The sequence below is a fragment of the Miscanthus floridulus genome, chromosome 10, assembly GCF_019320115.1.
Source record: "Miscanthus floridulus cultivar M001 chromosome 10, ASM1932011v1, whole genome shotgun sequence".
NCBI classification, from domain to species: Eukaryota; Viridiplantae; Streptophyta; class Magnoliopsida; order Poales; family Poaceae; genus Miscanthus; species Miscanthus floridulus.
Genome location: NC_089589.1, coordinates 18,029,998 through 18,057,296, shown reverse-complemented (window position 1 = coordinate 18,057,296; position 27,299 = coordinate 18,029,998). Strand labels below are relative to the sequence as shown.

The 27,299-nt window shown below is 42.8% G+C and overlaps 1 protein-coding gene and 1 long non-coding RNA gene across 3 annotated transcripts; both read left to right on the top strand.

The window, feature by feature from the left end:
* The first annotated feature begins 625 nt into the window (after positions 1-625).
* LOC136488099 (uncharacterized) lies at positions 626-1,883 on the top strand. The gene is made up of 4 exons (XM_066485132.1): positions 626-999; positions 1,091-1,304; positions 1,394-1,591; positions 1,680-1,883. Exons 1-4 carry the CDS (start codon positions 626-628, stop codon positions 1,878-1,880), a joined length of 987 nt encoding a protein of 328 aa, XP_066341229.1. The 3' UTR covers positions 1,881-1,883.
* Positions 1,884-22,912: 21,029 nt separating this feature from the next.
* Positions 22,913-26,054, top strand: LOC136487776 (uncharacterized). 2 transcript variants are annotated; one of them, XR_010767353.1, is made up of 7 exons: positions 22,913-23,104; positions 23,988-24,174; positions 24,392-24,481; positions 24,721-24,802; positions 24,971-25,052; positions 25,221-25,302; positions 25,805-26,054. It is a non-coding gene; the product is annotated as an uncharacterized lncRNA (long non-coding RNA). The 2 variants fall into 2 exon arrangements; XR_010767354.1 differs by having other exon boundaries at positions 22,914-23,104; positions 24,111-24,174.
* The last annotated feature ends 1,245 nt before the right edge of the window (positions 26,055-27,299 follow it).

The following is a 27,299-nucleotide window of genomic DNA, read 5'->3' as shown; positions in this document are numbered from 1 at the left end:
GTGTCAGGGAAATGCTTTAGTTGGACACAACCCCTCGAGTGAAAGCAGGAGCAAAACAAGTTAAAGCAGATGCTTGGCAACAACTATAGACAACTGCAACACAGCATGCATCGTCACCTGTATGTATATATTACCCATCTATCTACTGTGGACCGGATCGGAGCGAGGAAACACATGCACTCAGATCCGCGACGACTGATATCTTTCTTTTTCTAGCCTGCCCTAATACTAGTCACAAGCTGCTGCTGGCTCTGTACATATATAATCAATCGATCCATGTTATGTTGTGCATATTTTTTTGTTCTAACCTTGCCAAACGGGGAAACAATCTGGTGAAGAGCAGTTATTCTATCACCCAATCTCTCCTTCCTCACCTGCAACAAACCATAAGTGGTCACAGTCATAAGTAAGTTAATAAGTGAATAGGATGCATGTAATTATTCCTAACAATGGTATAAGCTATCACTATTATATCATATGTCAAATTCTCAGTGTACTTGCTGCACGAATTTCTAATACATGTATGAGCATTACTAATTTATTTATTATTTGTCATAACTTTCTAAGTATGTTTTGTTTATCTGTGCTGATTGGTTTACTCTTTTTAATTGCAGGTGATTGAACAATGGTGGGCGGTACGAGGAAGATCGCGGCGCTTTACGGAAAGAGCGGAGCTTTAGGGTCAGCTTCAGGGAGGGGTCGAGGCAAGGGTGGAGGGCAGGGTAAAGGGAGGGGTAAAGGGAAGGGTAAAGGGGCGAGGCCCCCGTCGCCTACAGCTCCCTCGTCGTCGTCTGAGGAGCTACCTTCCGCGCACGCCTCTGCTGACGAGGAGGAGCTACCTTCCGCGCACGCCTCTGCTGACGACGAGGAGGTACAGGAGGAGCAGGAGCAGGTGGAGGAGGCACTGGGTTCCGAGGTCTGGTTGCGAGGTCCCTCAACCCTCCCGAGGCGACCGATACCTCTTGAGAGACGCCCGATGGTTCGACCCTCTGGGAAAAAGTAAGTAACTTTAGATGTTCTCAATAATTTTTCGTTTCATATGTTGAAAATTACAATGGAAACTAATAATTTATCTTAATCAATTGGCCAGGGGTTGGATTAAGGTCAGTGGGGGTGATCACAACCGCAAGGTCAACGGCATCCTTGGCCTTTTGTGCAGGCAAAACTTTCCTGGCTTAGTGCAGTTCCGCGAAGAGCTGCAGCCGGCCTACACGTGGGACCACTACGTCGCCGCCCTCGACGCCGCTGATCGTGACGGCAGGGTATTCCCCAACAAGGCGGAGCGGGTGAAGGGCGAGCTGTGGGTAAGTATTCCTCGCGCTACATTGCTCAATACATTACATTCACTGGACATTCTTGAAGTAATGACTATATACATCGCATCTATATGCAGGACTTCTACAGATGCCAGGAGGGGTACGAGGACAAGGCGGCCTCCATCTGTGAAGAAGCCGCCAAGAAGCTCGTGAAGGACATGCACTACGAGGCGCGCGTCCAGGCCATCATCGACTACTATGCTCATTACAGACGGATGAAGGTTAAAAAAGAAGAGGCAAGAACAATGAACCTGACCAAGGAACAATTCTTGCAGGTACATATAGAACATTAATACCTACTTTTTATGAGATTAATTACGCTTAATTTCATTTTTTTCATATGTCATACACTTGATCACGTAGGTGCCTCCGTACTGGTGCGCCCAGCATGCCCAGTGCTGGGAATACATGGTGGACAAGTGGGTGGAGCCCGGGTGGGTGGAGACGCACAACGCTTGCCGGGACTGGCGTTTGCTGATGCCACGTGCATCACACCATCAAGGCAGCCTGAGCCTCGACGAATACAGGGAAAAATGGGTACGCGAATTCATTTCTTTATTCTAACGCTCAATTCTGCATAATTTCTAATCATTTTGCATTTTTGCCGCAGTCGTCGTCACATGAGGGCCAGCCTTGCTCCCAGTTCAAGGCATGGGTTCTGTCCAAAAAGGGCAAGGCAATGGAAAACATCGACTTCAACCCGGAGGACCCGCTCGAGGCGTACAACGATCCCAGCATCCACAGCCGCGTCAGTGACTACACGACGATGGCAAGGCTAGTTCATGGGCCATAGTTCGATCCGAGCACCGAGGATCTTGATGGAGAAATCGTGATGAGGGTGGGAGGAGACAAGAAGCATGGCCGGTACTGGATTGGCGACAGTACACTCGACACGGCCTCTACTCCCACTCTCTCCCAGATCCGAGCAAGGAGCACGAGCTCGAGCCCGGCGATACGCCCACGGCCAACCACTACGCAGTTTCAGATGGAGACTCTCTAGGTTATTTCTTATTTATTCATCGTTCGTTGATTGTTACGTACTTCAGCTTTGTATTGTAACATTGGGATGAAATGTTATAGGCCTGGGTGGAAGCAGAAATGAAGCAACGGGAGGAGATGGAGGCGAGGATGGTGGAGATGGAGGCGAAGATGGCGGCCGAGCGGCAGACGATGCAGAGGATGGAGGAAGAAAATCGGTTGAGGATGGACCAAATGTTCCAATACATGCAGAATTTTGCATCGAGTATGGGTCAAGCTTTGCCACTGCCACCGGTGCTATTCCCTCCACCTCAGCCACCCACAACTACTCCTGTGAGTCACTTGACACCTTATGTTAGATCTATTTATTATTATTTTTTATACCAAGATATTAGATGGATCTGAAATTTACCATGCTGCACATCAAAATCGTACGATGTATGCCACTATTAAAATTAATTTGCCTATTTAATTTGATGCTATATGATCAATGGTTATAACGAAGCTATACATGGACATAGATTACTAAAATAGCAAACAGGCATGAATTTTAGCTTAATAGCTAACAGCTAGCAAGCAACCACTGGGGAAGTTTAAGTACTGGGGCGAGCTATGCCAGAAGACAGATAGATGGGGGGATGCCTGGCTGTCTGTCCAGACTCCAGGAGGTCCAGGCCAGCCCATGTGCACACCAGTCACCAGCAGACAAGTCCGAAAACGATGCTTGGAATCTGGCCAGTTGGGCGCCAGAAACCTAACATGCGATGCGAGAGATCATAAACAAAAGATCCAGGCTGCAACACCCAGCCAGCCACCATCCTCTAATTCGACTATTCCTATCTTCGGCGCTGATTGCGGCCGACGACTTGCCGCGCTGCTCTGTTTTTGTTCCTGCCATGGCTAGTTGGCTATTTGGGAATGGGAATCCACCAGGCCAAGCAAGCAGCCAACACATTCATCTCAATCATCACCCCTCCAAATGTAATGACCCGCATCTGCCACCATTTTATTCTGCCTTGTGATGTACTAATAGCTGCCAGACATAAACACCTACGCAACCACTGGATGCTGAAGAGAGAGATATATACATTAACAGAACTAGTTGCGGAGGCAGTACTAGCTTAGCTGAATAGCAAGTGTTAGTGCTGGCTTGCTGCATAACAAGTTCAATAAACAAGGCAAGCATCTTCGATAACAAGGCAAGGGGGTCAAGGGCCATATTATATACTATACAAAAACCTGGAATAGTACCGTAAACAAAAGCCATGAGCACTTCTCCGTTGCCCAGCGAATGGCACCACAACTAGGTCCCAGTAACAGTGCCTTGTCAGACACTCACACGTTTAATTCTTAGATAATTATGTTATAAAATACGTGCTTATGCACGTTTGCAAAAAAAAAGGTCATAATATTCGCATGCATGCTTATTAATGCTGCCTAATATTATGTCCAGGACAACTAACGTCATGAAACCTCCAGTAAGGAAGCCTAGAGGAAACGCGAATGAACACATCACACATGCAGCTGCATTTAGTGTTATTAAACACCGAAAAAGGAGCTACAGTAATGCCTATGGTCATATTTGTTACTCGCTGCAGCCCTGGAGTAATGCAAACTGCTGCAGCCCTGGAGTAGTTTGCTACAGTAATGCAAACTGTGCTGCAGCCCTGGAGTTTGCTGCTGTTGCTCGCATCATTAAATTAAAATTTTTAACCCGTGCTCACCTCCTGTGTTAATCTATTATCATTTTCCTACAACTTAAAAAGGAAGCTAACACTGTTTCAAATACTTCTCTTTTGTGCAGAATCAATCGGCGGCATCAAATAATCAGTCTCAAGACCCGGATTTGTCGCAGAGGTTCCATGGGCCTCCGCAGTGATTATATTTCCATTTGTGGCTTATTGTGACTTAGTTGTGACTTGTGAAATATAATTGTGACTTTGTCGCAGAGGTTCTATGGTTTATTGTAAATTGTGATGATGGTTTATTGTGACTTGTGATGATGGTTTATTGTGAATTATGATGATGGTTTATTATGCGTGTGACATATAATTGTGCATGTGATGATGTGTTTATTTTGAATTGTGATGGTTTATTGTGAATTGAGAGGGGTCCGTTACACGTGACAGATTAGAAAAAAGTGGGGTTTTGGTCGCTTTGCCGAGTGTAACACTCGGCAAACAGAGGAGTTGCCGAGTGTTAAGGCAAAACACTCGGCGAAGAGACCATTTTCTGTCATTCTGGGAACCCTTTATGCCGAGTGTTTTGGCTTTGACGAGTGTATTCCAGTGGACACTCGGCAAAGTGACCATAAAATATGACCGTTGCTCGCTTGTTTGCCGAGTGTTTTTATCGTGGCACTCGGCAAAGTGTCTAAACTTTGCCGAGTGTTATGGCTGTGGCACTCGGCAAAGCTTACTTAATTTGCCGAGTGTTTTATTTCTGACACTCGGTAACCGTGAAGATTTTGCCGAGTGTTTTATTCGTGGCACTCGGCAATCCTGAGAAAGTTTGCCGAGTGTTTTTTCCGTCGGGCACTCGGCGAAATCGACGTCGCCGTTCCATCCCGTCAAAATTTTTTTGCCGAGAGTTTATTTTTGCCGAGTGTGGATAAACACTCGGCAAACTGTTTGCCGAGTGCCCGATAGAAAACACTCGGCAAACCACTGTTTACCGACAAATCAATGCCGTGTGCTGGATGCCGAGTGTAACACTCGGCAAACTGTTTGCCGAGTGTTTTTAGGCCTTTGCCGAGTGCCTCTGGCACTCGGCAAATCTACTGTGTCCCGTAGTGCTGGCCTTCTGTTGGACCAGATCGAACGGATCAATACTGCTTTAGGGCCTGTTCGGTTCATACGGAATGGACTCCTGGATTGATTCCAACCGAAAATGTTATGCTAATTTAGGCCCCGTTCGTTTATTGGGGAACGGAGGCCTGGAATAGTTCTGGATGGAATGGCAAGTCTATTTATAGTAGCAATAATTATCTGGATTATTTTTAGCCCTCAACCCCCACTAAACGAACGGGGCCTTATACTATATTTGATCTCCTGGAATAAATCCCGGTGGAATCAGGGCTAAACGACTTAAGAAACAACAAGTTGTATTGCTCCAGTAGTTTTAATGCTGAAGCCTCAGTTCTTCCTTGGATTATTATGTGATGGGCACGATGCATGTCACGTACGGGTAGCTAATCATTTGGTCATATACGTGGTGAGAGGATGCCATTATTGTTCTACGCGATGCAGTCTTGCAGATCCAACGTAACACCATGCCACGTTTGACGCTCACTCGCTGTCCACCATGCATGCAAACTGGGTTTAGGATTATAAGAGATATATGCATGCAGCTATACAGACGGAGATTGGATAGATAGAGGAGATATATGTGGTTGACTAAATGTACATGGGCCCCATTATAACTGTATAAAGGCTACAAAAGTCTCGTGGGACAAAATTTGAGTACTAAAATGACAAGTTCTTTTTGGGACTGAGGTAGTAAAGGCCTAAAAAACCATCCATCTAAAATGTTAGATAACCTTGGTCAGGTTTTGCTATACGACTGCAATTGAAAGAAAAAAGACCACTCACTCATAGAATTGAAGCTTCTTTTGAAGGGAGGGGGGGGGGGGGTGCGATGAAGCTTTGTTTGTGTCATTTCCATTGGAAATTTGACTTCATTTTGATTGAGAAGGAAAGGAAATCACCTATTTTTATTCGACTCCATTGGAAAGGCAGTCTTATTGGAAACGTTGCCCCAAAAAGAAAACAAGGAAACTGGCTGTCTGGCACTTAAAATTTATGCCAATAAAGGATGCACGATAGAAATTTTAATGATGTTTAGTACCATCTTTCCAGCTACAAGCAAAAGTAGAGATAGCCAAAGATATTCGGCTAAAGAAAGAAAACTCTGAAGCTGAGTATCAACCTCAAAGCAACAGTTACAAATTGTACCAGCAACCTGGAATCAACTGAGATTGATACTGAAGTAAAATATGTTTCACTCCGCTTACTTTTTCTAGTCACTAATACCATTAAAGCTTGTTAGATGATATTTTGCATTTTTATGCAGGGTTTGGTTTGCGTTATTACCACCGAAGGCCTAAGACAAGATGAAAACAGTTATTCATTGTTGTGCTGTCGAACCTTCCTAGTACTACATTAAATCAGAAACTTCAACCATGTGCTGGTCCATTTGATTCCAGTTACAAGGGATGTAAGTTGGTACAATCCATTTGCATGTAAAACTCAGCTGTGGGTTGTGGTGTTTTCTGTGACGAATGAAATAAGTAAAAGAGCATTCCAAAATGTAGCCATGTGTGCCCTGTGTAATGTGATAAATGAATTATGCTGTTATATCTCCTACATCTCCTACAACTAAAAAGAACAAAGCGTGGACACTTTTTTGTGCGATATTTGTTTTGGGTCTGCCTCTCCCCGTGCGATACCACGAGCGCTACCTCGGCCTGCCTGGCGTGTGATGGCTCACGCTTGCTCGGTCAACGGAGGTAAAAACGGAAAGCTAACGCAATCATCTCCTACAACTAATAAAAGAACAAAACCGAATGGTGCGACAATGGTTTGGGTCGTCGCTCTGCCCCCCTACGATCCCGCACGCCCGTCACCTCCCTCTTTCGCCCGTCCGTGAGGTGGACCCGGCTCTACGCTCCCTCGCGCGCATGGTCTTCTCCTCCCCCTCTCCCACACGTGCGACTCGCGGACTCCTCCTCTCATCTCCCACACGGACGAACCCCAGGCAGGGCACCAGGCGAGGCCGCCCGCCCAGTACGCCGGGCCGCTGGCCACAGGCCCCGTCGAGTGGCTTCCTAAAGGCGGCTTGCGAAGTGCTCTTCAGCCGTGGCAGTGCGGATCCACTAAGGCGCGGCGAGCCTTCATCATGGCTCCGTCGACGTTGCCAACTCCCGCGCCGGTAAAGCTCCCACCCCACGCCTCCTGTTTCTCTGTCCATCGCTAGGGTTTGCGCCACTCAGGGTGCATGGATCGATCTGCTCTCCCAGTCCGCCAATCCCTGGATCGATCCGTGCGCGGGCTCGGTCCTCCCCGGGGTTCCGATCTGTTCCTCGCCTCGCTGGAGGATGAGCCGGAGGAGTTGAAGGGCGCTGGGGGTTTTGATCTGCTACCATCCCTGGACTGATTCGTTCTTGGTACAATAAATGCATATTCAGAAAGGTTCTTTATTTGATTCAATTGTGCATTTGCAGGTACTTGATCGGTACTATTTACTGCTAACTGTAGTTGAAGGACTCTAATGTATATATTGACTACTACCATTGAGATCAGGTTTCTCTATTTTTACTACTACCATTGAAGTCAAATCAGGTTGTGATGTATATATTGACTTTTGTTCCTTTACAAATGCAGTGGGAAAAAAATCAGTTTGGATTTCATCTCATAGGGCAAAAGAAATAGTCATAATGACAGGACCAATGCAACAAGAATTATATTATTTTTCTTGGTTTATAGCTACCTTCAGTGTATGCGTTGCCAATTTATTTGAGATGGAGTACCTGTTTATACATTCTCCTGTTTGTAAAGAACAAGGTAGAAAAAATGTACTCCTTTTCAGTTTTAGACTACATATGTTTCCTATGTTTGATGATGGATTAGCAATTGGTGAACTGATACAGTACTCATTACAGGAAATTGAGAAAGTTACTGAAAGAGATCTTACTGAACTCATATGGAATTGACATGATGTTGCATAACGTGATTGAAATATCTGGACAAGCATAGGCTAAGAGAAGTTGAACCAGCAATCAAGGTTTGTGGTATAATTTTCTTTAAGGCTATTGAGTGAGGTTTTTCTTTTTGGAAATTGGGAGAGTGGAGATAAACTTTTGGTTGGAGATTTCCTGTGATGAGTACTGATTATCTGCTTTACTGGTAGCGAATATATGGATGCAATGTTATCTCACATTGTAGGCAAAGGACAAGGCTTGTTTCTTTTTGGGTGCTTCAGTGCTTTTCTACTCATCTGATAATCTGAATGTCTGGTCCTCCACATAAATTAAAAATGATTGTACTAATGGTATAGTGTCCAGACCATGCATGGCAAAAATGGTGCATATTTTTTATATCATGGGCATGATAACCTAAGATAGTCGCACACAAAACCCCTTCTTCAACCTCCTCCACCCTTTTTGTGTCATTCCTAACTGCCATTAGTAGCTCAATGGCCAGATCACATTTTCCTCGTTAACCGATGACCAATGGCTCTCAATGCCACTGCATCAAACCTGTCCTCCCCTAATCCTACCGCTGTGGTACTACCATGGTTGCTTTGCCCATCACTCAAAATCCTCCCCTAATCCCATCGCTTAGGCACTACCACTGCTGCTCCATCTATCACTCAGTAAGGGTTGAATCATGAATGCTCTAGCATCCTCCTAAAAAACATTCAGCTCAAAAATCTTGAAAATTCTCCATTTCACCTCAACTGTCGACAGAATAAATATACTACATTTATAGCTATATCTATATGAGAAATGATCATCATCGGGTGTCACAATTCACAAGTTACCAGTTTCAAGAGCACCTGCCTTCTTTTGCATCACATCCATACTACTGCAGCCACCAAAAGAATATCAGTATATTAAAGAAACCAATTGCAGTTACAAATGATAATTACAAGTAGTATTGAACAGTAACAATTAGCATAGAATGGATGTAGTATATGCAACAATGGATGAGCAACCAAAACAAGTGACGAAACTTGAAGTTTACAAAATACTCAAGTTCTCAACTTACAAAATATCATCGGATTGACACTTGGTTTGGGAGGTTGGGGCTTCCAATTCAGTATTTCACCACGACCATGGCAATGTTTATAGCCTATAGCTGACCAGTGTGTTTCATGGTTTCACCTCAAAGGTTCGGTTGGTGAGTGAAAAATCAATTTGATATTTTTGGCACTTTATCCCTGATTGAATGTTTGGAAAATGATCTTAGGTTATAAAATGAAGATAAGTCATGAGCCTAGCTGAACTTATTGGCTAAGACAGTAAATAAATTAGCCATTTGTCAGCCTGGTATGTGACCTCAATCTACAAAGTGACTAAGAAGAGATATTGATTCAAAGCTCAAACAGAATACTGTTGTATGACATTGTCGGCGCGAAAACATGGTAGCCGCGCCGGGTGGACACGTAGCAAGCCGGAACGATCTGGAGATCTGCCTAGCTTCAACGCAGGACCAGTCAACCCTGTGAATTCCCAAGGGCATGCCAGTCAATTTGACCTGTAATTGACAAGGAGAAAAAGTTTATCAGTAATTTAGGGTGGAATATGCTGGTTTTGCCTAGACAGTTCCAAGTGTGCCGCTTCGGGAGGGGCCAGACGGGAAAACCAACTAAATAGCCAATACGAGAAGAAATCGACTATTAAGGACTATAACGACCGTGGGTCATGATTGATTTTATAGTAACGAATACAATGCACATAGTTTTAATGATCCTTTCCCTTAAGCTATTAACATGTATGCGTCAAAGATGCATCAGTGGCTAAATTAGATTTGATCAATACGTGATGTAGAGCCAATGAATCCGGTGAAAAGGGATATGCTAGGCAAACAATCGACTGTTTGATATAGGCAGATCTACAAACTGTCTAGATCTATTCTATTACCGTCAACAGTGAGGTTCGACTGGATCGATGCAGCTATGATGATGATGATAGTCTAGAACCAGAAAATCCATAGAACTAACCATACTTCAACAGGTTTATGAAAGCATGCCATATCTGTGAAAGCACAGGTGAATCGACTAAAATAGCCGATTCAGATAGAAAAGGGATTACAGCATGTGAACAATCGACTGTTTAATATGGACAGATCTATAAACTCATCAGATCTAACCTGTTATCCTTAACAGTGGGGTTTGACCGGATCGATGGTAGCCATGATAAAGATAATAGATCAAATCTTTAAAATAAACAGATCTATTCACATCTAACATAATTATGAAGACACTATAAGCGTTAAAGTACGAGCGATTGGCTATTTAGCCGATGCAGGCATAGCAAACAGCCAAGGTCACGCCTGGTCAAAAGCAAATCTACCAACTAGCATACTCCGATTTAAAGTGCTAACAATGGGGATCGACCGGATCATTACAGCCATAATAGCGAGCTATAGACCAGATTCAACTAGCTAGTAAACCTTCTCAAGATCAGGCATGCCTTAGCCACGTACTATGCACGATCAAGATCAAAGTAAAATGGCTGATAAAACATAATCCGTCATTTAAAGTAAGAACCATCGCAATGTGACAAAATAAATGATGGACTAAAAGGATGTGAGACCGATCTAGATCGATCTCGATCGGGCATGTTGATATTGCTGAAACTAATAACAACAAGAACATCAGCAAGATCAATAACTTAATGAATCTACCCGAAGGATGCCACCCTTAGGTAGAGCCGATATCTTGACCTTAATCTAATTCGAGCAGTGGAGGTCAAACTTAACCGATGCAGCCGTAATTGAACTAAATAAGGATTGATAACTAACTTATACTAGAGCTCGTAAGAGGTCGGCCAGACCGATGTAGCCTTACAAACAAAAGTATAAGCCATGACAGTACTTACAGACAAGCCGGAGGTCGACCGGATCGATGTAGCCCTGCTTGTTGAAGAACTCACCGAGATCTACAGTACTCCTACTCCTAAGGGTTGGAGTGAAGCCAAAAAAAGTAATTGGTATTGATTGATTGGATGTTTCTTACAATGGCCGGGGTCCAATATTTATATCCGGAACTTAAACTTGAATCCTACTCAAACCCGACTTATTACAATCCTTGAAATAAAAGAAAACATTCCTAATTTAAGATAACTTGGACCCTAATCATTTCCTTTTTGTAGAGTCCGACATATCTTCCTCCCCCGACGCCATCTGTATGTAATCTGTTGATGTTATCTGCTGACGTCATCTATAAAATAGCTTATTTCTGATACTGCATCAAAACTGGCTGATACATTTGATCGATCCCTTGATGATACAATCTTGGAAGCTTCGAGTTTTCGCGTTCTTCTCTTCCCAAATTTTGGTGTAAACATATGCCCCCAAATTTTGGGATAAAAATGATTTTTATTCCAAAATTTCTATTTACCTGCTCACCGTGTCGCAACCGTTCATTCCTAAATATACACATGACTCTTGATTTCTTGGTCTGAATTTTGTATAATACCTCAACAGTATCTTTTCCAACTTACTCGGCCCATTTGCTTTCTTCTTCTTTCTCGAGCAAGCCTCAGCAACTAAAGCCGCCATCGCCAAGGCCTTAACCCTAGCAAATCCTCTGCTCTGTTAGGCTATTATTCAAGTAACCTCCCTCAGATTCGGATCCAACCTAGCTGCAATGGCGACCAGCGACCACGTCCCTGAGGTATGCTTTCAAGTTTCACGTCTTCCAAGTATCAGCTGTTACCTTGAGTTTCCTTTCTCCTCAAATCTATTTTATTTGGTTTCTAGGAGATGAGAAACGAGGAGCATGAGGAGTTGATCGAGTACTTTGTCGATGCAGCGGAGGCCATCGTGGACATTACATCCGCTTAGGATGTGATAAATTATGTCTTTGACTAGTTTGTACTTAGGACAAACTAGTCAATGAATAAAGTCTTCTATTTTTCTATGATCGTATCTCAGTGCACTTTCTGCAATGTCTTGTGTATACCATAATAGTTTCTATGTTGGTTTACAGGTGATACATATCGTATCGGCTTTTCCCCCTTTTGGGGTAATTTTTGAGCTAAAGGCGATACACTTCTGGTACTAGCTATTAGAGTCGATGACTGAACAAATTGGCTATCAAGTATTAATCCAAATGCTAGGATAATATTCCTTCAAACATTTTCCATTGATCGCTTCTTAATAGGTTGCACCCAAACTCTTTAGATCAAAGATCATTACAACGCATTCAAATAAGTTGATTGCGCTAGGGCACCTAAAAGTTGTCCTCCTTAGCCATTATATTATGCATTGCCGTCCATAAAACTAATAACCTTGTGCCCAGCTACTGCATCTACCAACATATCGGCTATTGGCATCGGATAATCATCCATGGGTGTATCCTTGTTCAGATCTCTAAAATCGATGCAAACTCTTAACTTCCCATTTTTCTTATACACAGGAACAACACTCGATATCCACTCTGCATATCGGTATGGTCGGATAAATTTTGCTTCTAGTACTCTTTCAGTCTCCTTTTTTATATCATCAAGAACATTTGGGTTAAATCTCCTCGGAGCTTGTTTAAACAGCCGATATCCAGGTTTGATTGGCAACTGATGTTCAACAATTGATCGATCTAGACCAGGCATCTCATAGTATTCCCAAGCAAAATAATCTTTAAATTCCTTTAATAAATATATCAACTCTTGCTTATACTCAGGATCCAACTTAGCACTCACATACGTCGGCCTAGACCTATCTCCAAGACTAATATCTATCTCCTCTAATTCATCGGCGCGTGAAGCCATGCCCTAGTTTACAATCTGTACCATCTATTAGATTATCCATTAAAACAAACTCTCAGAGCCGACTGCTTGGATTGGCTGTTGGCTTTCATCATTGATTTTAATGAAGCCTCCTTCCCATAGCTTGCTAGCAAAACACTCGAAGTCTTTCAGTTCCCAATACATTGGATCAGCTATTGCTATACTCACAGAATCATCAGCATGAACCAGCTCAACATCATCTCCATGCCACTGAATCAAGCATTGATGCATAGTCAATGGTACACAACAATTTGCATGAATCCAATCATGACCAAGAAGTAAACTGTATGAACCCTTTCCATCAATAACAAAGAATGTAGTGAGCAAAGTCTTACTTCCAATTGTCAATTCGATGTTTATTGCCCCCCTGGTCTTGGATGCATTACCCTCAAAATCCTTAAGCATCATGTCAGTCAAATCTTCTGGTCCCTTGCCAAGATTGTGAAAAATAGTATAAGGCATAAGATTAACAGAAGCACCTCCATCCACCAACATTTTGCTCATCGGCTTCCCATCAACAAAATCTTCTACATATAAAGCTTTTAAGTGTCGATGCTTGACTGGCTTATCGAATATAGCTTGCTGTATAACTGTCAACTTAGCAACTATCTCCTCATACTCTAATTCATCAAAATCTGAATAGACTTCTTGGTCTGCTGAAGCTCTAAATTCTGACGGCAACAGAAAAGCCATTTGAATATTAGCCGATGGTTGACCTCTATCGGCTGTTTGTTTAGCATGCCACACTTGAGGTTTACCCGATGCCTGAGCCTGTTCTAGCTCTCTATTCCTTAAGCGTTGCACCCTTCTTTTTTGGCTTCTTGACAAACCTCCTGAACACCATTGCCCTACCTGCCAATCATATTCTTCCTCATCACCCTCTTCTTCATAATTAGCCCAGTTTTGATCAACAACTCGCTTCTCGAGCCGATCGTGAACACTTTTATTTTTAAGGGCCGATCCATATTATTATAATGATACTCATTTTGAGCACGGGCAGACCAGCGATTGGCTTGAGATTGCCTCAACTCCCAATATTGTTCACTACACTCTGGGCAATTATTTCTGGTAGGCAATTTCAAACCTTTATTCCAACAATATTTGAAAAAAAGACAATTCTAATGTAATTCACCTTGTTTTCTTTTATACCTCTCCTCTTCTTGTTCACGCTAGTATTCTTTCTCTTCTAACCAACGCTGATAATCCTTTTCCTTCTGTCGTTGCCATTTATTTAATAAAATTTGAGATGTGACACGTGGCCTTATCGCCCCGTCCCTTGATGTCTCTCCCTGCTCATATCGGCTCTTCTGTTGGTCACGATGCATTTTAATCTCTCTATACTCATCAGCCGATATTTGCATATTTGGATCGACGGTTCTGGTTTCTTTTGCTCTGGTTGATGTTAGGACTTTAGTCTTTCCTTTGAGCAACTTAACATCGACCATATTCTGATCTCTTGGGAAAGGATTATCATCAACTTTCATCTTCTGAGGTGTATCAAATTTAAGCTTCCCTTGCTGAATAGCCCTCTGTATATGTTGCCGCAAAATTCTACACTTGTTAGTAGAATGAGAAGTAGCATTATGAAACTTGCAGAACTTCTTATTCTTCAACTGATCAGGAGGTAACATAACATGATTAGCGGGTAATTTGATTTTGTGACATCGAAATCATAGCATTCCTCAACTCCTTTTCCCCAAGGATTTGACACCATTACTGTCTTCTTACCCCAATTCCATTCAGCCACATCAATCTCTTCTTCTTCATCGTCCTCATTACCATCATTAACTAAATATGGATTATAAGCTTCAGCAATTGCGTCATTCTTCTAGAATCAGGTATCTCTGCCCATATTTTGGAATTGGCTATTGAGTGCTACCACTCGTTGAGCCAACTGACCTAAATTGTCAAACTCTTGCCCAAGCAGCTTCTCTCTCCATGTTGGCAACATTCCTTGAATGACCAAAGCAGCTAGCTGATCATCAGTCAGATTCAATGAAAAGCACAAATTCCTGATTTCTCGGAACATCTGAAGAAACTCAGCACCTGATTCATTAGTTCTTTGCCTTATGGTCGTCAAATCTGTGATTTTCTTTTCTCCTGTCCTAGTATAAAAATATGTATGAAACTTCTTCTCTAGGTCAGTCCAATTGGCAATGGAATTAACTAGTAATGATGAAAACCAGGTGAAAGCTGGTCTTGACAGGGACAAGGAGAAGAAACGAACTCGATAAGCTTCTTCAACGGATGCTTCGCCCAATTGTGTAAGATACCGACTCACATGTTTTATTGTGCTCGTGCTATCTTGACCAGTGAACTTAGCAAATTTTGGGAGCCTATAATTTGTTGGAAGAGCAACCGAATCACACCACTCTGGATACGGACATTTATACAAAAAGGTCTGTCCTTTTGGTTTTAAACCGAATTGATTCTTCATCATTTCGGTTACTCTGAGCAACAACTCATTAGCATTTGAATCTGGATTTCTCTGTAACTGCTGACCCATCTGTGGATTAAAATTTCAGGTGCCTTGATACCCTGGATTTGGAATCATATGAAGGGTATTGTAATCTGTTCCATAATGATATCCTTGTGGAATCTCTATCTGTTGGGTCCTTTGCTAATTTGCTGCTTGAAGTATCTGGTTGTAGATGTTGGGATCTGTATCTCTACGAATTCTTTGAACTGATGGCGCTATTTTTTGAGCTAACAGTGGTATTTGGCCTGATGTGCTAAAATTAACTACTTGATTCTGAACTTGCACCATCGGCTATTGCACATACTGCACTGATGATTTAGGATTATTTTGTATTTGATTAGTAGTGGTACCTTGAACTTGCACAGATGAACTCTGAACCACTTGGACATCATCATTACTAGTTATTGCTGCTTTTTGATGGCTAGTACCGGCTTCATTAATCCCCTGAGTCGACAGATGTAGAATATTATAATAAGCCAGTCCAACCTGATCAATTGGACATCCATGAAATACCTCTTTCATGGTATTGTGGAATGTGTTCACGAAAGTTGTATTATGGTTCAACATGGCATCATGAACAGATTTATTTACAGCATCTATGAAGAAACACCTATCATCAGCTTCGTCTATATCTGACTACAAATGCATCAAAACTCTTGGTAGCGGATATTTCTGAATAACTTTATTGTCGCATGTCTTGGTTTATGACAACAAACACTTATTCTGAAATTCTTCTATAGCTTTACTGATGACATCTTTATCCTCATCAGGTAGGTCTTCATAAGGCACCATAAGAATGTCCCTGTTGTTGTGAGGTGTCATGACGATTGTGGGGTCCCACCGGGCATGCCAGAAAGCGTGTCGGCGTGAAAACATGGTAGCCGCGCCGGGTGGACACGCAGCAAGCCAGAACGATCTAGAGATCTACCTGGCTTCAATGCAGGACCAGTCGACCCTATCAATTCCCAAGGGTGTGCCAGTCAATTTGACCTGCAATTGACAAGGAGAGAAAGTTTATCAGTAATTTAGAGTGGAACATGCTAGTTTTGCCCAGACAGTTCCAAGTGTGCTGCTTCGGGAGGGGCCAGACGGGAAAATCGACTAAATAGCCGATACAAGAAGAAATCGACTGTTAAGAACTGTAACGCTTGCGGGTCATGATTGATTTTATAGTAATGAATACAATGCACCTAGTTTTAATGATCCTTTCCCTTAAGCTATTAACATGTATGCGTCAAAGATGCATCACTGGCTAAATTAGATTTGATCAATACGTGCTGTAGAGCCAATGAATCCGGTGAAAAGGGATATGCCACATAAACAATCGACTGATTGATATAGGCAGATCTACGAACTGTCTAGATCTAATCTATTACCATCAATATTGAGGTTCGACCGGATCGATGCAGCTATGATGATGATGATAGTCTAGAACCAAAAAATCCATAGAACCGACCATACTTCAACAGGTTTATGAAAGCGTGTCATATCTGTGAAAGCACAGGCGAATCGGCTAATAGCCGATTCGTGTAGAAAAGAGATTACAGCATGTGAACAATCAACTGTTTAATATGGATAGATCTATAAACTCATCAGATCTAACTTGTTATCCTTAATAGTGGGGTTCGACCGGATCGATGGTAGCCATGATAAAGATAACAGATCAAATCTTTAAAATAAATAGACCTATTCACTTCTAACAGAATTATAAAGACACACTATAAGCGTTAAAGTATGGGCGATTGGCTATTTAGTCGATGCAAGCATAGCAAACAGCCAAGGTCACGCCTGGTCGAAAGCAAATCTACCAACTAGCATACTCCTATTTAAAGTGCTAATAGTGGGGATCAACCGGATCGTTACAGCCATAATAGCGAGCTATAGACCAGATTCAACTAGCTAGTAAACCTTCTCAAGATCAGACATGCCTTAGCCACGTACTATGCATGATCAAGATCGAAGTAAAATGGCCGATAAAACATAATCCGTCGTTTAAAGTAAGAACCATCGTAATGTGACAAAACAAACAATGGACTAAAAGGATGTGAGGCCGATCTAGATCGATCTCGATCGAGCAGGTTGATATTGCTAAAACTAATGACAACAAGAATATCAGCAAGATGGGTAACTTAATGAATCTACCCGAAGGATGACACCCTTAGGTAGAGCCGATAACTTGGCCTTAATCTAATTCGAGCAGTGGAGGTCAAACTTAACCGATGCAGCCATACTTAAACTAAATAAGGATCGATAACTAACTTATACTAGAGCTCATAAGAGGTCGGCCGGACCGATGCAGCCTTACAAACAAAAGTATAAGCCATGACGGTACTTATAAACAAGCCGAAGGGTCGACCAGATCGATGCAGCCCTGCTTGTTGAAGAACTCTCCGAGATCTACAGTACTCCTACTCCTAAGGGTTGGCATGAAGCCAAAAAAAGTAATTGGTATTGATTGATTGGATGTCTCTTACAATGGCTGGGGTCTAATATTTATACCCAGAACTTAAACATGAATCCCACTCAAACACGACTTATTACAATCTTTGACATAAAAGAAAACATTCCTAATTTAAGATAACTTGGATCATAATCCTTTCCTTTTTATAGAGTTCGACATATCTTCCCCCCGCGACGCCATCTGTATGTAATCCGTTGATGTTATCTGCTGACGTCATCTATAAAATAGCCGATTTCCGATACTGCATCAAAACTAGCTGATACATCTGATCGATCCCTTGATGATACAATCTTGGAAGCTTTGAGTTCCCACGTTCTTCTCTTTCCAAATTTTGGTGTAAACAGACACTCTGTGTTTAAAGATATAGACATGAGTCCAATCTGATTTCAGTGGCATGTGTATTAACATACTTTATAATATTAATAAATGGTGTTACAATGTTTGTTAAGAGTTTGCTGCGGGAGCACTGACACAACAAACTCACCATTTATAATGATGGAGGATACATGCCTCTTACTTTGTAATTGATAACACAGCAGACACCTTGCTTATATTCTCGGATGTCCTGATATAACTCCTTCATTTAAAACCATAAATGTCTGTTAATAGAAAATACAACTCTCATTCTAGCAAAACTGAAGAGTATCCCATGAAAGAGAATTATGGGCTTATAGGCAAGGTGCCCTGAGGCAGATGTGGACCATTTCCATAGCTTGCTCGCTAGGATTTTGTGGCATGGATTGATGAAAAATCAGATAGCTTCTCTGTAAGTAATGCTTATAGGCTGGGGATGGTGCTGCGTGACCTTGAGCAGGGTATTTAGAATTGAAATTGATCTGGTTCTTTGCTGCCTGTCACGGGGCATGGGATTCTACTCGCTAATGTATGCCATGTTTGTCACTGTATCCTCATGACATCTATGTCCTCTGGTAAGTCCTGTCGACTTAGTGCCATATTTGTTGCTTCTTGGAAATGCTCGGTTGTTGCAGTTATCTTGTCAATTGTTTGGTTGCCGTTGAGATACATACAATTTAACTATGTTGCAAATTAACATTGTCCTTCCTGATGTTTGAATTAAATATTTGTTGAGATTGTGATTGCTTGAGTTTACTCAGAAATCAATATAACATGTTTTTCAAAATGGTTAGGTTCTGCAGCAGAATAATGGTTAGATGATGCTCTAGTTGGGGAGGGGAGGAGGAGGGGGAGGGCTGGTGGGCGCCGTCATGGGGGTGCTGCGGAGTCGCTGGTGATGGTGCAGCACCGGTGCCGTGGGTGTCGACGACGACGATCACGAGGAGGACAGTGACGAGGAGCGGATCGAGATTGGGCGGCCCACGAACGTGCCACATGTCTCGCACATCACTTACGACTGTTTCGGCGGCTTCCTTGGCCTCCCCACCGACCTCAAACCAGACGTACCGCGGCGCACGCCCAGTGCCAGGTTAGCTCACCACTGCCATGCCATGCGAATGATTAAGCATTGATTACCTTTTTTTGTCTCTAGGATTTTTCCCTTGATCTGTAGTTTTGTGTGCCTTGATTTTTCGATTGCTTCCATGACAGAATTGTAGCTTTCTGATGAAGTGGGCGTTGGCCAAACACGCCGCGTGAAAAATGGTGTGTTCCTAAATTTAGTTTGAGTGGCGCACTGCACTCTATAGAAGTTTAGGCACACTATCTTCAGGGGGACGTTCCTACGCAAGCTGATGGAAGTGAGCTGTATTTTGTTTTCAGGGTGACTACATATATTGTCTTCAAATTTGTAGGCTGGATAGCTCTTGGATAGTTGGATCTTGGTCCAATTAATGAATTATATATTAAGGTGCTTCATGGGACTGCTATATCATCGTCTTTTTCTGCAGGAATGAAATGTTCACAGTGTTCAGTGTTCACGTCGAGGACGGTGCGGCGAGGACAAGCTCGGCAAGGGCGGTCCGGGCGTCGCGTGACCGTGCGCATAGGTGGCGAACGTGGATCCTTGAGGTATGAAAAATAAGGAAATTATTATACAGAGAATTTTTCAGCCTTAGATATTAACTGATATCAACAGCACAATACTTAGATATCAACTGATATCAGCAGCAGGAACGAAACTTCAATTCCTTTTGAGTTGAGGTGTACGTTCTGAGCATCAACGTAACCCCTTACTAGAATGGCATTTTTGAATGTTGGGATTATAAATCATGTACTGCATATTAACATATTTTTTTAGCGCTACTTGTGTACAAAAGTATAGAAGTAAAATACTTTCTCATTCAGTATCTATCTATTTTGGTTGTGCAGGTGCTCTTCCTATCCATATACTGGGTCCTTGGCTTCTATAGTTGCACATCTCAAAAGGTGTAGAACACTTCAATATAGTACAGTTCAGTGATTTCGGTCAGCACGAGAGGATGGGTTATCTACTCAATATCAATACTTCAGTAGTTAGAATCATCCATGGAATCTGCTGACACGCTTTGTTTTTGTTAGTGTTTTATTGGCATATCATCTGTAGTTGAAGATGAAGGAAAGGGAGGCACCATGGTCTGGGCTTTGTGAACTGTTCAACCTGGCTAAAGAGGCGTTGAAACTGTTGATCATCTAGTGTCCAACGAGAAGGTCCTACCTTAGATGAGGGGCAGTATGTTTAGGGTCCGCTCATAACCGAGAGAGACTGGCAGTGTTTTTACAAAAGTCATAGCTCCTCAACCAAACGCACCCAAAAGCAGGGCCGATGGTGCTGTGAAATTTGAACAAGCTAAAAGCTGTTTTTTGGTTATACAATATATAAGACATCAATCTTAATGAATCTGATTTTTTTTATTTTTTATATAAAGTTTCACTCCTTATTCTACAATATATGTCTGCGTGGAATAGATCTAAAGCAACACATATTTATACGGTGAGTAATAACATACTTTGTTTTAAGGTTTTGTGAGAGATTTTTTTAAGACACCCAGTCTTACTCATGTGACAGGCACTAATATTTACATATATACTCGAACTTGATATAAAACATTTTCTTAGCCGCATCACGGAAAGGTCTATACAGTAGAGTTTTTTAGCATACGACGTCATGCTCTCCGTGACAGTTAATTTCACAAATTTTGCTTTTTGATTAAATATCACTTTAATGTTATTACTTAGGCCTTGTTTAGCCTGCGCCTACGTGCGCCCAGCCGCAGCAGCGGCGACGCCGAAACCGCGGCATTCGATTTCGTTGCCTGACTTTTGGCGAGTTCAGGCGTGGAAAATGACTTATGTGCAGTTCAGAAGTTGTGGCGGCGCCGAACGTCTGGGAAGCAACCAGAAGTATGGCGTCCGAGGTGCTGCAAATCTGGCGAAGTGTGGGAACCAACCAAACACGACCTTAATTTCACAGTATTGTTATTTTATTGTACGATCCATGTGTTTTTAGTACAAAAGTTTAGTTGTCCCGTAGCAACGCACGGGCACGCTACCTAGTAAATGTTTAAAATTAAATTGGAGATTTTTGTGGATTTCAATTTTTCTATCGGCTAATGTATTGCTTGATGGTAAACTGAATTCTTTTGACGGAGCAATCACATTTCCGTGTCGGTTACTTATGACATGGATAGAATTCTAGGCCTGGTTTCCTAATAATTTTCCTATTGGTCGCCAGAAAATATTCTGTCGATGTCGAACCGACAAGAAAATTGGTGTACAGACAGGAAAATTTGTCTACCGACAGAAAAATTGTATTTCTCTGTCGCTTTAATTCTGTCGGTGTTTTTCTGTCGGCTAACTGACAAGGAAATTGATTTACCATTTTCTGTCGGTATTATGTATTTCCATGTCGGTTCCACAATGAAAGGACAATTTTGGTTTCCAGTAGTGCGATGTGACAAAAGATCGACGATGATGTTATGTTTTCATTGGATGGGGAATTTGGTTGAGTATATCACAATGGCCCAAATCTTTGGCCCTTATTAGACCAGTCATCTCAGTGGGGGTTTCATGATTCAGTTTTCAACACATCCATATTTTGGAAACACACTGCAACATGTCTCTTAATAAAAGGCGTTTTGTTAAAGGCATTTTTTCAAACTGCCTTAATTTCTTGTTGTATAAAGACATTTATTTTAAAATGCCTCTGAAAACCTATTTCTGAAGGCCAAATAAAAAAATGCCTTAATTGCCTTTAACAATTGAAGGTGTTTTAGTCAAAAATGCATCAATTACATGCAACAATAGGAGGCGTTTTCCTAAAACGACTTTCATCCCTCTGTGGTGAAGGCTTCAAGCTTCGATTCTTTGCGGGATTCTTTCAAAGCGTCACCGCCCACCGCAGCGCCGCCCACGCATCGTCGTACGCGGCGGGCAGCTAGTGCTCTGGCTCGAGGCGGTAGTAGCCAGACACGCCGATGGCGCCCGACCGGGCGACGAGGTCGTTGAGGTAGTTGTGTGTGACCGGCCGCACCGGCGAGCCGACCACGAAGCCGCCGCCGTGGAAGTAGACAATCACCAGGATCTTGCTGGTGGCGCCCAGAGGGAGGTAGACGCGCGCTGATGTCCTTGGAGACGACGCTGGTGGCGGGGTCCGTGCAGGCGGGGACGGTGGGGGCACCGCTGAGGCAGTGGATGCGGTCGCTCTTGTACTGGCAGAGGTAGGGCTGCAAGTCGAAGACGACCTCAGAGTCGGGATCCATGGCTGCGGTCGGCGAGGAGGGGTTGGTGGCGGTGGCGTCGCCCATTTTGGTTTGGGGAGGAAACGAATTGTCTACCTAGGAGTGCAACACAGCGCGGCGAACAAATTCAGTAGGTGGCGGGAGGTTGAAGACAAAGCTGACGTGTGGGGCCCACGCATCAGCGAATAGAGGGAGAGAAGCAACATGAGTAAATAGGTCATTTCACATGCTCGGTAGGTCTTTTCAGGCTCACTACCATGCTGACGTGCTCACCTGGCATACCATAACAGCAAAAATGGTAAAAACATATGAGATTCACTGTTTACTATGACAATTGCGTATGAGCGCGTTTAAAAGCACAAACGAAGAGTGTCATCCGTGATATGATGAAAAGTTAAAAATCCCATTCTTTGCGCCCCACCACCCCTCCCCACTCCCCCTCCCCCGCACACCTCCCCACTCGGGAAAAAAAATAGAAACGCCCTGCTCCCGACGCCTCCCCTCCCCTCCCCTCCCCAGCCTCCGCCTGCCACCGCCCCTCCCCTCCCCATGCCGCTGCCCCGCCCCTGCCAACGCCGGCGGCCCGACCCTGCCTGGTCATGCCACCACCCCTCCCTCCCCCACAGACCCCTTCTGCCTCCCGTTCGGAGCCAGACACGGCAGACGACGCTGCCCCACCACCCACGACGGCGAGGGCAAACAGCCGCCGGCGCGCCCTCGTGACAGGTAACCCCGCCCCTCTCCTCCCCTTCAGACCCCAATCGCTCATAGCTATCTCGCGCTTCGCTTGCACGCCGCCACACGGATCTGGGCTGGTACCCCCGTTTCGAAGTGTTAATTCGTTAGCGATTATGGTGGGCGTGGAAATTGCGTTGTTCTGCCACGGTAGATCTACTGCGGGTGGTAGTGGAGAGCTGCCGGATTGAGCCCATCCCATCGCCGTCGACGGGGTGGGTAACAGCAGCTTTCCCTCCGTAGGAGTCGCGTCGCGTTTCGATTAGAGTCAAGACGCGTCTCACTTCTCAGCACACTCTGCTCGTAATGGTAGTGCTTCTGGACCGTAGGGACTTCCACTTTGTGACCGGGGTCTGATTGAATCCAATTCTTCACTTGATCAATCAGTTACTCCTGGATTTATGTGCTGCGTGGTTTGCTCAGGTTCTACACTTCTACCTGTGGCGCGTTGTTGATAAGTTGCCAAACATTTGTGTCTGTCCCTTGAGTGTGACGGTCACTGTAAACTAGGTCGTCCAAACATTTGTGTCTGCACACAGGTATCCACACTGTAGTGGATTGGATTATCATTTGTCAGATTGTGCTGTTGTGACTTGACTAGCTGTGGATGATTACTGATCTCGTGGAACCATCTGAATTTCAGCTTCCATTATTAATTATGTTTTTGCACTGTAGTTTTTTCACTTGATCATTGTTCCATGGACTGGTTGACGACACTCTGTGTCATCTATTTGTTATGGAAAATACTCCAAACAATCACCAGAGATACTCTTTAACTATTTTAATCTTCACCTGTTACTATTTTAATCTTCACCTGTTAGGAATGGACTGAAATTTGTTTAAGTGCCTTTTTTTCTGCCAATAATCTATGCAGGTTAGAAGGAGTGAAAATGTCAGAAAGGGCTTTGAAAGATCTCAATATTTCTCAATCAGCAGACCTGCTAATGTAGATGCCTTTTTAGTTGATATATAAATATTTCTATCTGGAGTGACGCAGATACTGAGAGATGCGAAGAGGACACTGGAGCATGCTCTTCAACTTGGACCCAGTGTTTCTAAAGGTTCGTTCCCCCTCGCAATATAGCTATCAAAATTTCTATGCCTTGTTTTATGTCATACAGTCACCATGGATGCAAGTAGTTCTATCCAATAATGTCTGTAATTTTCTCTCTCTTCTTGATCTATGGCTACCATGGTTCATGAAAGAGTGTGGCTAAACTGAATTTCAGCGACGTCATGCATAATACGATAATAAATGATTACCTTTTTTTATTGCAGCAAGCAAGAGCAGCACGAGGTAACTGATTTTCACCCAAAAGAGCTCAGGTGTTATTGGTGTGGCATTCCTAGCTAAGGTGGCTGCATCAGGTAGGTGCATGAACATCTATATATATCCCTGTGTACATGGGTTCTCATTCGGATTCTGGATGCTGCTAGATGAACTTGACACTTTTTTTTTTTGTAAAAAAGTGATCGTATTGATGTTTAATACAATGCATATTGAATCTCATGTACTGTTTGCCGACTGTACTTAAGTTGCTCCATGGAATCCTTAGCAGGGAAGCAATATAAATAATTTATTTCCTGATTGTCCTTTTTCTTACCAGGTGCGCTCAGGGAGTTCTGCTACATGGATCTGCTTACACTTCAGGGAGTACTGAAAAAGACCTGGTGTTTTCTCTGACCCTTGTAAGACCAGCTTACACTTTGCGGCTTGTGTGTGTTACTTTCAATTGCCTGTGTGATGTCAGATTATTCTGTGCTTATGGTGCCGACTGTACTTAAGTTGCTCCATGGAATCCTTAGCAGGGAAGCAATATAAATAATTTATTTCCTGATTGTCCTTTCTCTTACCAGGTGCGCTCAGGGAATTCTGCTACATGGATCTGCTTACACTTCAGGGAGTACTGAAAAAGACCTGGTGTTTTCTGTGACCCTTGTAAGACCAGCTTACACTTTGCGGCTTGTGTGTGTTACTTTCAATTGCCTGTGTGATGTCAGATTATTCTGTGCTTATGGTGCCGACTGTACTTAAGTTGCTCCATGGAATCCTTAGCAGGGAAGCAATATAAATAATTTATTTCCTGATTGTCCTTTTTCTTACCAGGTGCGCTCAAGGAGTTCTGCTACATGGATCTGCTTACACTTCAGGGAGTACTGAAAAGGACCTGGTGTTTTCTCTGACCCTTGTAAGACCAGCTTAGACTTTGCGGCTTGTGTGTGTTACTTTCAATTGCCTGTGTGATGTCAGACTATTCTGTGCTTATGGTCTGGATTAGCCATCAGTTTTATTGTTAGAATTAAGCTTGAGATGACAAACTATTGATGTACTCAGGTTTCTGTTCCTGTAGTTTTAGAATTTTAGCTGTTAGATAACAGACATGTCGGGAAGGTATCTGCAGGGCATACATGGTTTGATATATGTTTTCCTTTTGCGATTCGTGTTATCCTGCATGGTGGTTGAAATGTTAGTTCTGATCTGACACATTTGTTACTTGTTAAAAACACTGTTGCACAGTCAAATTTGTTTTAAGACACTGAAATTCACATAACTGAAACCTCAGTTTCTAAAGAAATTGTAAATATATGGTACAGTGGCTTATGAAATACATGCAAGTGTGCTTATTACCTGAAGCCCTCCTGTAGTAAGCATTGATACTTATTGGGACATGTTTATTTGGTTGCAAGCAGGAGCAATTGCCAAGTGGGGATAGCAGGAAGGCTGGCAATGAGGCAACATCTATTCCGTTGGATTTATACTTATATATATGTATATTGTTGTGATGTGAACATATCATACTTTTTATCTTAATAAAAGGGAGCAGCAAACCTATGTCATTTAGGACAGTACTGAGGATCGTCATTCAGGAATGAGAACCTAAACAAATGTACTGATATTTGGAGATGAAAACTTATGTCTGTAAAGTTTTGATGCATCCCATGTTAATGTGTGCTCTCATTGTTAATGTGCTAATTTGATATTGGTAGAAAGTCTTGCATGGATACCTTGGTTTTGGAGACATTTCTAATAACGTCTCCATCAATATTTGAAGGCCTAGTACAGATTGCCTAAGTTACTGAGGCAAATTTTAGAGTGCCTCTAAAAAGTATTCTAGGCATCTAGAAAATGCCTTTAAATGTTGATATTAAAAGGCATTCTGGAAAAGCGCCACAAAAGACTTTTTACTTCCATGTTATAAGCGGCATTTTAGAAAATGCCTTAAAAGGTCTTTGAAGGCGATTTGACCACTTTTGGAGGTGTTTGTAAACACCTTGTACAAAGAGCAATGTTGTAGTGATAGTGTAGAAGAGTTTCATCCCTATGAAACTCTCTCTGTTCCCATAAAACTCTTATCATCTATCTTCATTAATACGGTGCCACATCAGCATATTTAATTACCATGGAACTCTGATAAAATCCCATTGAGACTGGCCTTAGCAATCGGCTAGTAATTTTGTTGGATATATCCCAATGTATATGGGCCATTGCGATTTTTTGTTAGAAAGATTTGGGCTAACTACTAGGTTTATGTTATGTACAACTTGTGGGCTTTATCACTTATAGCATCGTTCGGTGCCTTTGTAAGCCCAGCCCACTAGAAACTGTTGTTTATAATTTGTGATGCTTCCATCCATTTTTGTCCGATTAAATTGTTGTGTGCATAACTTATATAGGGACCAAAATAAAAGTCCTTTTTTCTAAAAGAGAAACTGTTCTTCTCCAACTGTTCACTGTTCTTGTGCCAATGTTCCCGATCTTTTTATAGGCAACGAAGACGCGAGTAATTCATTTTGAACACGAGTTGGATTGTTGAATTTGAAATATTATCAATCTAAGTCATACGATACGTGCAGATGGATGCATCCATTACAGTTTGGACTTTCAAAAGGCACCAAATTCAGATGAAACAATTTAAGACCTACGAAAACATAGAAAGTTCAAAGCATTCAAATTCTAACACCATAATAAGCTGCATGCCCGGCATTCAAATTCTAACGCAATTTATGAACCGTCTACACACAGCATCCTTAATCGTAGTAGTCCCTACTTGTACAAGATCACACTTGTTTCGGTAGGTAAAGAAACGATCGAGCGGCCTGAGTCCTGATCCGATCGATGGAGTGCAGCGCTAGCAACGGGAACCAAGAACGATGTCGATCGGCATGGGAAGCATGCCGGGCTCCG

Excerpts from the sequence above, each read along its gene's own strand:
- LOC136488099 (XM_066485132.1), top strand. The coding sequence starts at position 626 with ATGGTGGGCGGTACGAGGAAGATCGCGGCGCTTTACGGAAAGAGCGGA. Across the intron at positions 1,000-1,090 it reads GTTCGACCCTCTGGGAAAAA|GGGTTGGATTAAGGTCAGTG; the intron begins GTAAGTAACTTT and ends TCAATTGGCCAG. Across the intron at positions 1,305-1,393 it reads GGGTGAAGGGCGAGCTGTGG|GACTTCTACAGATGCCAGGA; the intron begins GTAAGTATTCCT and ends ATCTATATGCAG.